Below are 12,863 nucleotides of genomic sequence, written 5' to 3'. Positions count from 1 at the left end.
AAAACCCATTATAAATGAGGCATTTGTTGCATCCAGTGGGGACATAATTACTGATTATAATGACTTATACTGTCTTTTTACGCGTTGCGTTGCATCGCGCCGCGGTGAACATAAAACCATGTCTGCATTTGTGATCGGAGAAATGACAAACCACAAGCGCTACTCTACACTGCTCAAAACTCGCGTTTGAATCGTCAGTGGCAAACTCTTTATATATAAAAAAGTCTTTGAGGTCTTTGAGTCAGAACAGCCGGCATTGTAGTCTACTCTACCAGGATCAGGAAACAGTCCTGTGCTGCACATCAGAACTGCCGGCATTTTAGTCTAACGTTACTCTTCCAGGATCAGTAAACAGTCCTCCATAAAATGTGCTGCACACAAATTAATATTTGGGTTGAACTGTTCTGGAACGTTGTTGTAAATACAACTTAACCACTGATTTCTAGTCGTGTCCTTCCAAAAGAGCCGGCGGGCTTGTGGCAACCACATGTGACGACCCCAGGCTGGACTTCGTTTCGTCCACGGTGAAAGCCGATCCGGCGATGCACAGCGCGATGTTGATGTATTTCCTCAGTTACCAGCACGGATCAGCTCCAGGCATGACGAAGCAGATATTGTCCTCTTGGAAGACTAAACAAAGTAGTTTCGCTTTCACAACGAATCACACAGTGCGTTCACGACATGGCGGCGGCAACAACAATACTACAGCGAGAATAAAAGTTACGCCGCCTTTCTTTGCGTGAACATTTGGGCGGCGTTATGCAAATCTTCCCACATAGTGACGTAGGTATGTGGGGGCGTGTTAGAACGAGCCGTTTTAGGTAGGCGTGGCTGACTCTTAACTTTTATAAAAAATATCTCTTTGGATTTGAGACTTTAGTCTTTGCAACTTTACAGATCTTCTTTATGCACCAAGAGCTTGTAACACTCCAAAGAGAAAGGAAAAATTGAAATCGCATCATATGACCCCTTTAAGTAGAAATTTTCTGTTTTATTTTCTGTGTCGATCACTCCCTTATGGGCGCTGCCATGTCAAGATCATTAGCCGTGTCATGTAATTAGCAAGTTACTAATCATACTTTATATAGTGCTTTCAGCCAGTGCTCTAAACAAAAAACTAAACAAAACAAGCAAACCAAGTGGAAAAATGAAATGTCCAAATAGGCAGTTCATACTGGAATGACGAAACAAACCATGACACACAAAATGCCACTGTGTTCATCCAAGATCCAGTCGTGACAGCTAACAGTCACAGTGCAATGCAGCTTGAAATAGAGGTAAACAGACAAAAAGGATAAAAAAAGATAAACAAACTGTTTCATTTAGCGGTTAGTAAACAAACTCCATGCATCCAGGCCATCAGGTGTCCACAACTGTGATGAAGAAGAGCCAGAGAAATGTGAACAAAAATTAAACTTGAACTCACTGTGATTAATTATATTTGTTTGACTCAAATTTGAATAATTACATTGAGTGAAGCAAAGGGAAACTCATCATCAACATTAAATATTGATTTTAATCATATAACAGTACATTATATTAATCAGCCACGTTCTACCCTCTGCATTTGTGAAATATTTTCTTTTATAAACTGTTGCCAAAAAAGTGGATGCTGGATAAAAAACTTTACACATCCATCCTGAGCATTCAGTTTGTTCTTACTGTAATGTTTCATCATAGGACTGATCACTGAACGGAGCATTCTGTCTGGATAAGAGCAGAGCGACTGATGACAATGATGTATTGTTAGAGCTGACAGATATGTAACATTGAATAGCATCAACCGAACATCTCCCGGAATGATCCAGGGGAAAAATGAAAAACAGTACCACAGAGAAAAGTTTGAGATCCTTCATGGAATTACAAGGTCAAATGCACTTTCGAAGACTAAAAAAACTCACCAAACATTGATGCATACTTATTGTGTGCCAAAAGACTTGGGCTACTTCCAAATACACTACTTCCCAGCTATGTAGTAGACGAAAAAAAGTATGTGAAAAAAAAGTATGTCTGAATCTACAGTATTCAGGGAAAAGAGCCTGGATGTAGAGGTCTGCGTGGGACTATTTTTTTAGTCCCGCTCCCGCAAGGTTATATTCCGCACCCACCCGCTCCCGCTATATATTCACTCTTTGTTCACCCGCTGTCCGTGTGGAATAATTTTCTTCCCAACCCGACCGTTCCCGCTAAATTTAGATCTCGTTTCCAGAATCTCACATTTAAATTTCCGTTACTGAAAGAAAGAGAGATAGGTTAACAAATAAAAGTGTAGTCTGCACTAAATCGTATGTCATTTTATTCGTCTTGTCAAGAGCCTTGAATTTATTGACTTTGACTTGAATTTTTATAAATTATATTAAGACACAAAATTCGTTTAATACTTTATGCAACACAGTAGGAAAAATGTGTCAGGGAAAATAAAAATGTTGTAAGCTACAAACGTTTTATTTCTTATTTTTATTCATCTTGTCAGGATACAATTCGTTTAACATTTACAACACAATAGCAAAAAAGTGTCGCAGAGAGAAAAAAAAATAATGTAGGTTGTACAAAAATAGCCTATTAGCAATTTTTTTTTCGTCTTGTCAAAATACTAAATTTGTTTGACATTTTGCTGTTAATACAGTAGGAAAAGTGTCGCAGAGAAAAATAAATAAATACGACATCTGTCATTTAAAATTATAGGCTAAGCAAAATATAAACAAAACCGAGTTGAACGTCCTTCAAGGACATGCAGGACACTTTGCTCCATCCTTATTCTGCTCTGTCACTCATCGACAACCTGCCTGATCTGTCTGAGGGCCGTATATTTACCACCGGCGGTACAGCCTGCTCTGAGCATCGTTATGCACATGCTGCGCACAGACCCCGCAAATAAAACGTGTGACGCAGAAAGCATGTGTGCAGTGCGTGCATAATAGTCCGAGTGAAGGCTGTACCGGTGGTCAATAAGAATAAAGCGCAGATATGCTGTTCTGAATGAACGCAGGGAACGGGATATTGTTAGACCGCCCACTCCCATTCAAATTACACCAGAGTTACCGACCGCTACCGCATTTTATTCGGGAATTTAATTCCGCGGCGCAAAAAATCTGGTCAGGTGCAGACCTCTACCTGGATGACCTACTATTTCCAGTGAGATTCTGAATTGTGCATCCAATGGACACTTCACTATCCCATGAGGCCACAGGAGAGGAGTTGTGAATAGTATTGAAGCAACACAACTGATGTTGTAGGTCACATGAATATGACAACATGACGAATATAGTATGTCAGGATTGCATACATACTACACACATTCACACTATATGGAACTTTTTTAACGGTGACAAAGTACGTGACAAGGTACTCAGAGACATGGGCGTCAGAAGCAAAAAAAAATGTGGGTGGGTCCCAGAATTTTTTTTTTTACTGGAGTAGATGCCATTTCCTGTATTCTGGAGCCTTTTAATTAAACAATTGCTTTTATAGCCTAAAACGGTTACCACATACCTGGCAAGTTTTCCCCAAAATTAACACAGCAGCAAAAGTCTAGTTGTTTTGAACAAAAAAATGATGAACATTCACTTAAATACCAGTTTGTTTAGTGACAGTATGTGAGCACACAGCCAGATCCACCTGAGCAGCAGATATGCTAAAATGCTTTGTTTAACTCACTCGCGGGAGTGCAGTAGGCTCGAATTGTGAAAATATGGAATGGAGTTTAGTTTATATGGACTCTGTATGGAGGGAATGGATTTGAGGTAGCAGCATGGAAGTCAAGGCTGTAGCTAAATCACAGAATGGAGTTTAATTTATTAGGGCATTCCTCAGTTGGAATGGATTTGACTGACGGCGCTCTGAAAAGTGAACAGACATATGCACTAAATTAGAGACGGTAAAAGTGAGTGGGTCCAGTATCATTGGTTTTAAAAAATGGGTGGGTCTTGTCCCACCCACATACAATGGTTCCGACGCCCATGTTCAGAGAGAATGTGTTTTTGGACATGGTGTCACTTTTAGTGCCATTTAGTTTTTATTTCATATCTCAGGGTTTAATCTTCTAAAGTTCATTGAGCTTAATAATTGGGGGGAAAAATGAAGCCACTTAAAGACCAAGAGCATTTCAGGGCTGTGTTCAGACATAATCTCCAAAAGGCAATTGAGATGTTAATTTTGGTAAAATGTTAAAGAAATGCTGAAATCTTTTGACTATAATTGCACACATTCTTCATTAAGGTATATATTACAGCTATTAGCTAAAACTCCAATATTTTATGAATGAAAAGGCCTGCTGTTTCATTCATCATCCAGTTCCTAGGGTAGGGAAAATGAGAATGCATAAAATGTGCAAGAATGAGAAAGAGACACAAAGCATCCAGGACACAAAGACCTTGTGAGCTAAAAAAGAAAAAAAGACAATGCATCCAGAAGCACAGTCTGGGAATAGTGACAATTAACCATATTTCAGCTAATTTACATCCATTTAAATGTGAAAACTGCCTAACCTCTGTACCATTGTTATTTATGTGTGCAGAATTTTAATGAAAGCAAAAATCTGAAGCAAATATTTCCACTCAAGCATTTGTTGACAGTCAAATTAGGCCTTTAAAAGTTACTTGCTTGTTTAGTCTTTATACTGTGATATCTGTGGTCTGCACTGTGTTCCAAACTGGGGTCCATGGAAAACTTTAGAGATAAAGTGTAAAAAAATAGAAACAAATAAATTATTAAAAAATAATATTAAACTAAACAAATACAATAACTGATTAAGGTAAATAAAAATATAAAATGGATTAAAATAAAAAATTAATGAATGATAAAAATTATTAAAATAAATAAAAATAAATAATAGGCTACATCTAACAGAAGGGTACTATAATAAGTAGAAAAAAATAATAATATATAATAAGTAATAATAGTAATAATGAAGAAAATGTAATAGAAAGTAAATATTTCCAAATATTATTTTACACATAGCCTATTTATAATATTAATTTTGTACAGTATAAACGTGGTCTTTATGTGGTACATCGTGCATATTTGGGAGTCTAAGGCATCTATAAAATTTAAATCCTGGCCTATAGCAGCAGCTTCTACTTGTAGTCCATAATTTTTGCTAAGCACTTGAGTTTGTGTTGCCTGCTAAAGCATGCTTAGCACTTGCTAGGACCAGCGCTGGGAGTCTTTGAACTGTCTGCTGATCAAAGCCAGAGAGGAGGCATTGCATACTGTATTTTGCGTAAGTCACCTGTCATCCACACAGGTTCTGGGAGGAGATAGGACATGTTCTACATTAAACTTACATCAACTGCAGAAATGAATTGTCCACTGGGGAAATTTTCAGCTGTTGTGGAGGATGTGCTGTATACTGTCTGCCAGACTATAGACTGAACTAGGGTAGTTATAAAATATTGATAAAACAGCTAATAATCGATAATGGATATAATCAATAACGAATTTCATGATTGATTATCTGTGCACTGAGAAGCTCCATCAGTAATGTTACATTAAAGTAGTGGAAAACGCATTTCAGCGGAAAACACATTCAAAAAATGTCTGAAATCACAGAGAGCTGCTGTGGGGAAAGTGTACAATCCAAAGTGCCAAAAGCAGGTGAGAATTTTAATAAACCTTCAAAGATGTTCATAAGCAGTTACATGGGTTGTTGCTCTGTCAGGTGCATGTTCTGTTTAATGTGCCAAAGAGGTGTTTTCCTTAGCGCAAAACTTACTTTTGACAGTCATATTCTTATCTGTAACTGTCATAAATTCATGCGAGTGTTTCCATTTTGCAAAAAAAGGCTTGTCTTAATGTCAGTCGCCGTTAAATTTCAGAAAACGAGCTTCCTTCCGCACATGTGCGTCAAATAGATGAAGCGTAATGAAGAAAGCAACGAAATACATTTGATGAAATATTTGATGCTGGGTTGTCACGATACTGGAATTTCTAACTTCGATACGATACCTTGAAAAAATATCGATATTCGATACCATTTTCGATACCACGGAGTAAAAACTGCCACAATATTAAGTGGGTAAATTCTTTTTGAGAATGAGGTATATTTTACATGAACAAAAATGTCTTGAGGTAGTGGTCCTTGGTGCATGTGGACTGGGGAGACTGCTGCTGGATCCATGTTTGGTCTGTCGCTCTGTTGAGGTATTCGGCCAATCACAACGCATTGGATAGCTGGCCAATCACAGCTCACCTCGCTTTTTCAGACCGATGAGCTTTGTAAAAATCAACGCGTTTCAGAAAGGCGGGGCATAGAGGAGAAACAATAATGTACAGTATGTGTTTTTTTAACCTTAAACCGCATAAACACATTTCATTACACCAAATACACAAAATAATGTTCTTTTTAGCAACATCATATGACTCCTTTAATTTGACAATAGACATGCATCAGTAACGCAAAAGTAATGTTATTCCTATGAGAATAGTAACTATAATGGAATTTAAATGTAAGAAGTTCCTTATTAACAAGATAAATAATTGACAGTAACTCATTGCTATATGTTCAGAGTTATCTGCAGAAATGTTTGTTGTTGTTGTTGTTTTATAGTGTAATGGGCATATTTTAAACTTTTTTAATGTACATACTGTATAACAGCCTACATTCATACATCAGTGTTTTAGTATAATTGAGATACTATTCTAGTTTTTGTTAATATTTTGAATCAGAATTTGTTTTTTATTTTCTGCTTTCATGTTAATTTTAGTTAATGTTTTAGTAATTTTTTTTGTTATGTTCCTGTCATTTTGTTTTTAAATGTATATAGGCTATAGACCGTTTTTGATGTCTTTAAATATTTCTATATAGTTTTTATTCTTTTTTATTTTTAGTTTTAAATATTTTTGTATATCACGTTAAACTAAAGAAATGTTGCCTTGTTAACTAGCTGAATTAAAATAAGTTATTTTTTATTTTTATTTTATTTTATTTCAGTTAACATTTATTTTATTTGATGTAACAAACATGTTTTTTTAATGGTTTTGGTTTTAGTTAACTATAATAACCCTGTCATGCATCTATATATTTTTTTCCGTTTATTATCTTTAGAGAAGAACATTGTCCTTGATGTGAAATAAAGTATTTACAGATAATATTTTTTAAATCATAAAAATATGCAAAGCTCTGCCTCTACATACAAGCGTATAGATCAAAAGCCCATAATTGTCTTGTTAACTTATTGTTTATCACAAGGGCAAAATGCATGTAATGACAAAAACATCATGATAGAAAATGGATTCATTAAAGTCGTGGTCTCCAAGGTTAACGGCAGAGGCTTTGGACATCTCTAGGGGACCATTTTCCAATGAATAGAAATAAAGCATTAAAGCATGCTCAAGTAACCATCACAGCGCCTACGCACACATACACAAGTGTCTATATGCCACTCTGCCAGCTTTTTCATTCTGCTCTAATGCTGCCTGATGTCTTAAAGACACTGTAAATCTATTCAGTTCCAATGGCTGACTCTTAATGTGCCAATTAAAAGAAAAGTGAAGCTAGATGGATTTGGAGTTTCCAGGATAATACAAGATCAATGAGGGTCGGGATCAGACTTCTTAGTCATAGTGGAAAAAGAGTAAATAAACATAGCAAAACCGTAGATCTAATACTTCCTCAAAAATGGACTTTTGTCCAAAAATGGACAAAAAACCGAGACTTGTTTACTGCCAGACTCATTGTTATCAACTCTCCTTCATGTTAGTGCATCTGCCTCATCTAGAAAAGCTTCAGGCTTCATTCTCATCTCCAGCCTCCCAATCCATCCCAGTCTGACCATCTCCCTCTATATGAAAGCAATCAGTTTTTCACAGACAAAATCTCCTCTCCTTTTTCCCTGTATGGAGCGTTTGGTCCGCGCTTTCCCCGAGGGACTATCTGAACATCAGACAGTATTATCCACAGCAGGACTTTTTGGCTTTGCTTTAAGTCTGGCTCATTCCAATTCAGCTTTCTAAAAGCCAAAACAAGCCACTGAGACCAGGTTTCTCAGAAGCTTGTATCTACACTCTGATGAGCTTCATCTCACACACATTAACATTTCCATTTTATTATTCTGATCTTCATTCACAGTCTTTTCATTAAAGAGCCAATCTGTCACTTTCACTGTTGGAGGTTGGCTGTTTATTGGCTAGTTAATGGCCCATTATTTCCTGCTGAGACCTGTTTGTTGGCCATCTATGAATAGAGTCTAATCTCAGGTGGATGTCCTCCAGACGGATCTCACCGTTCTGCATTGTATTTGCATGATATGTAGTTCTAGTATCTGCAGCATTACACGTAATATGACATAATGTGTGTGGTAACAGATGCTCATGCATAATTCTGGAGATATACTCCACTGAACGTCTTGGCCACTTAGTCCAGACATTTACGTCATGTTGACTTTGCACCCGACTGAGTTCAATTGAGTCTTGATTGGCGTATTCAGTAACAAAGTCTGATGTTTTGATCCTGAATTCCTGATCATTTGCTGATTCAGGTGTGAACGGTCTGTTTTGATCTTCATGATTGTCTGATTTGCATGTGATCATTGAGAAGTGATGTTGTTGATTAACCTTGTGCAATTGTGAGAATAAGCTTCACTGCTAACCAGGTAAGTGATTTAAAAATGGCATGTTAAAGGTCAAACGCTGTGATGGCCAATTAGTCTGAATTTCTTAAGTGGCTTGTGATCATTGAGAAGTGATGTTGTTGATTAACCTTGTGCAATTGTGAGAATAAGCTTCACTGCTAACCAGGTAAGTGATTTAAAAATGGCATGTTAAAGGTCAAACGCTGTGATGGCCAATTAGTCTGAATGTCTTAAGTGGCTAAATCTGCATGATTTGCCATTTCAGATTTTCTAAATGTTATGGGATCACTAAATAGCCTGTTAAAACCTGTAAGTCGCATATTGGTATTGGCATTTAGATGCATCATATCATACTGGGAATTATTTAAGAGAAGTAAAACAGCCACTGTACTCTGTGTGGTATGTTCTTTTTATGAATTGTTAAGATTATGCATTCATAATATGGTTGGTTTAATTTCTTACATGCTTGTGCGCAATAGACAAGCCACTGTCTTTTATCTTCTTAATAAATGTGCTAATAAAAACGCTCACTGCTTTTGTAACTTTATTAATCCTCTATAGTTAGATACAGAAAAAATCTCTTAGTTCTTTTGCTTTTAATTGATTTCTTTGTTCTTCAGTTTATTACAGACTGTTTACTGACAATGCTTGCTTAAGTGAAAAATACTCAAAGGCTACATGACTTTTTGAATGGTGTCCATCACAATGTTATTTAATAAAGAGCAGCAAGACCTATGGATCCTAGTGTTGCAATCCTAAATTATCAACTTGTGTCAAGCATCAGTGTGGTCTGGACGGGGGGAAAAATAATCTATAGAACAGAATATGAACTTTGTCAACTGTTTGACAAACTTTATCATTTATGAACAATGATCAGCAAAGAATAACCTTGAGCAAAGTAGTTTATTCTTTACACCTTAGGATCTCTGTATCATGTAAAAATAGTCAAGTTTTATCTTAAATGATTATAAACAGACAGGACAATAATCTGAAATGTCAAATAGATGTGTACATTAACCTGTTTTAGCCAACTTGTGCCTGTCTTGTTGGGATGTGCCTGAATGGGTCATTTTTGGCAAAGTTTGTTTATTTAATTATTTAGTGGACAGCTGGCTTTAAATATATTTAACAAAATCTGGATTTTACTTTTTCAGTAGCATTAACTTGGATTGAAATATATCAATTTCCAGGTCACCAATTTTAATTTTATTTGTACATTTACTTAAACTGTTTTTTAAAATGTGCTTTTAACAAACACTGGATTCTGCTTTTTAAAAATGCATCAACTTGGAATTTATTTGTATTTAGCATTAGCTTGGCACTCTTGTTTAACTGCTTTTGAATTAGTGTGGAGCTTGAATGTATCCATTACTCCTAATTTTCTGTTACATTGTACATTTAGCTAGGCACCAATAAATGTGTTTTTAAATAACGTATTCATAACAAAGGCTGGATTTATCTTTTTTCAGTTTACCTTAGCATTCGCTTGGATCTGATTCGGTTTGTATTTAGCATTAGTTTGGCACCAGTGCTTTGAACTGGATTTTAATTAGGTTTATGCATTACTAGGGCATTGATTTTAATTTCATTAATTCATTAGCTTCATACTGATTTTTAAATGTGGTTTACGTTAAGCATGTTGTAATGTGGTGTTTGGGTTTTGTCTTGTTCATGTTTCCATGTCTTTTATTTTGTAATTTTTTTATGCTGTTTGTGTCATGCTTCCCTTGCCCTCATGTATCTCTGCCTTGTGTATGTGTCATGTTCTGATTGGTTGTCTTAGTCATGTGTCTTGTTTCCCATTGGTTTGTTCTTGTCATGTGACCCTCATTGTCTGATATAAGTAGCCATCATGTTCCCATAGTTCTTGTCGTGTATTGTATTTAATGTATTTATGAATAGTGAATGTATTTATCCCGCTGTTGGTGAGTCTAGTCTGTTCATGTCAAGTCAAGTCTGTTCATGCCTCGTCAAGTCAAGTCTGTTCATGTCAAGTCAAGTCTCGGATTATTGTTTGGATCACACTGTAAATAAACTGCACTTGGGTTCTTAACTACGCTCGCCTTCAGTGGATGATTCATTACACATGTTTAGACATGTACTGTACTTACTGACTTGAAAGAACAGTTTTACTTTTTACTTGTTGCTTAATGCTGTTTGTCTCTTTATTTTGATTGATTGAAGGGGGCATCTTTGAGACACGGGAGAATGAACCTGTCAGCATGGATGAACTCGCCTTTAAATTTGCAGTTACAAGTATCAACCGAAACAGAACCTTGATGCCAAACACCACATTGACCTATGATATCCAGAGAGTAAACCTCTTTGACAGCTTTGAAGCCTCCCGAAGGGGTATGACTCTTTATTTACAGTGGACGACATACACCGGTATTGCAGTATTTTAAAAATTAATATAACAAAAATAAACACCGGTATTCAGTATGAACCGCCCAGCACTATGACAAACCCTATTTAACTGGCAGCATTCCTCTAATTTTCACGATGGCGGGCCACTCTAAGGTGACTGAAAGCCTGCAACAGGAGGTTGTTCAGATGAAGGCCAGAGGGATGACGCTTTCAGCCACTGCAAGAGAAGCTGGTCATTCCTAATCTGTGATTTCTAGAATATTGCTGCTTTATAATGACACTAATTCATTCAAGTCCCCCAAAAAGGCTGGTCGTCTACGTAAGACAAATGCACGAGAAGACAGGATAATGCGGAGAATCTCGATGGGCAATCGGTTCAACACTGCCTCGGCACGTATAAGAGAAGTCGGACTGAAAACGCACTCTGCAGTGACGGAGCCTCTTATCAGCAGAAAAAATCAAAGGGCTAGACTCACCTTTGCTGAGGAGCATGTTGTGTGGAGAGAGAACTGGTCCAATTCACTTTAGTGATGAGAGCAAGTTTAATTTATTTGGGTCAGATGGGAAACATTATATTTGGCGTCAAACTGGGGAAAGACTGAACCCCTGAGTGTGTAAAGAAGTCAGTGAAAGGAGGAGGAATGGTTTGGGGGATGTTTTGTGCAGCAGGAGTTGGGCCACTTATACAGCTATGGCAGGGTGAATGAAAATGTTTATCAGAACCTCCTTCAGCAACATGCGGTTCCTTCCCTGCAAGCATCTCCCAATCAGCCTGCAGTTTTCATGCAAGACAATGTCCTCGTCACACTGCAAAACAGGTAAAGCAATTCCTTGAAGCAGAAAACATTGAAATAATGAAATGGCCGGCCCAGAGTCCTGATCTAAACCCCCTGAAAATCTCTGGAAAATCCTTTGGCAACAAAGTTATGGCTAAGAAACCCATTACAGTTACTGAACTATGGAAGAAGAGTGGACCAAGATCACACCAGAACAATGTGAGAAACTAGTGATGTCCTGCGGCCACAGATTTGCTGAAGTCATTCAAAGCGAGTGACTCTACACTTCCTACTAGTTTCTGACAGCGGTAACCCTCCAAAATTTGTTGTAATCTTCTTCCATGCTACAGTGGTTACTGTTCTCTAATTTTGATCACTGTTTTTTTCACAAAATAAATGTTTTTGTTGAAATGCTTTGGTTATTTTGTCAAACATGTTAGTAGAGCAATGGTATATCCACAGCAAATATTCCTTCAAATTTTAAGTGATAAAGATTAACAATATTTAAGAAAAATCAAGTATTTATAGATTGTTCTCTAATTTTGATCTCCATTGTATATTTTGTATTTATTTTACAATTTTATTTTATAAAGTTTGTGACAAAGGTGAATATACTTAATGTGTTTGTTTATAATTTTTCTTGGTTTGTAGTTATGTATTAAACAATGATATATTATGTATTGAATTTCAGTTCAATATAGTTATTTAAAATTATTAAATACAGTTGACATACTTGAAATACTTGGACAGTCCAAAATCATGTGTAAATCATGGGCAGATGTGTAAAATTAGCTACTTTGTTAATTTTATGTTCAGTATTTTATTCAACACATTTAGTAGGTCTTACAACTAGGGATGTAACGATTAACAGCGAGCCAATTGAAAATCGATTTAAATATGTGACGATTCAAATCAGTTGAGATTCTAAACAAATCGCAATTCAATTAGGGGTAGGAGTTTATATGAATGTATGTCTGAGGGGAACTTACTTCTTACGTCTTTCGATGGTATTTTTTCTTTTCCTCTTGCCTCTGTATAATGCATGTTAAAGTTCATAAGTGCAGGCTGTGCAGCGCTGCTTTGTTTACAGCGGAAACCAAGGAAACGCTTTAAGCGCCACCTGCTGGCAGAGAGTGAATCTGCGTCTCGT

At 36.7% G+C, this 12,863-nt stretch overlaps 1 protein-coding gene across 6 annotated transcripts in view; it reads left to right on the top strand.

The window, feature by feature from the left end:
• LOC107718733 (glutamate receptor ionotropic, kainate 1-like) overlaps positions 1–12,863 on the top strand; it is a 69,444-nt gene that overhangs the window by 5,523 nt on the left and 51,058 nt on the right. For all 6 annotated transcript variants that reach the window (XM_016525943.1, XM_016525941.1, XM_016525945.1 and 3 more), the window contains exon 2: positions 10,755–10,922. In XM_016525943.1, coding sequence (XP_016381429.1) covers positions 10,755–10,922 — 168 coding nt within the window. The remainder of the gene's footprint in view (positions 1–10,754; positions 10,923–12,863) is intronic.

The sequence above is a fragment of the Sinocyclocheilus rhinocerous genome, unplaced genomic scaffold (assembly GCF_001515625.1).
Source record: "Sinocyclocheilus rhinocerous isolate Xijiao unplaced genomic scaffold, SAMN03320098_v1.1 scaffold1655, whole genome shotgun sequence".
NCBI lineage: Eukaryota > Metazoa > Chordata > Actinopteri > Cypriniformes > Cyprinidae > Sinocyclocheilus > Sinocyclocheilus rhinocerous.
Note: the sequence above shows the minus strand (reverse complement) of the source record. Positions and strands in the feature narration are given on the sequence as shown.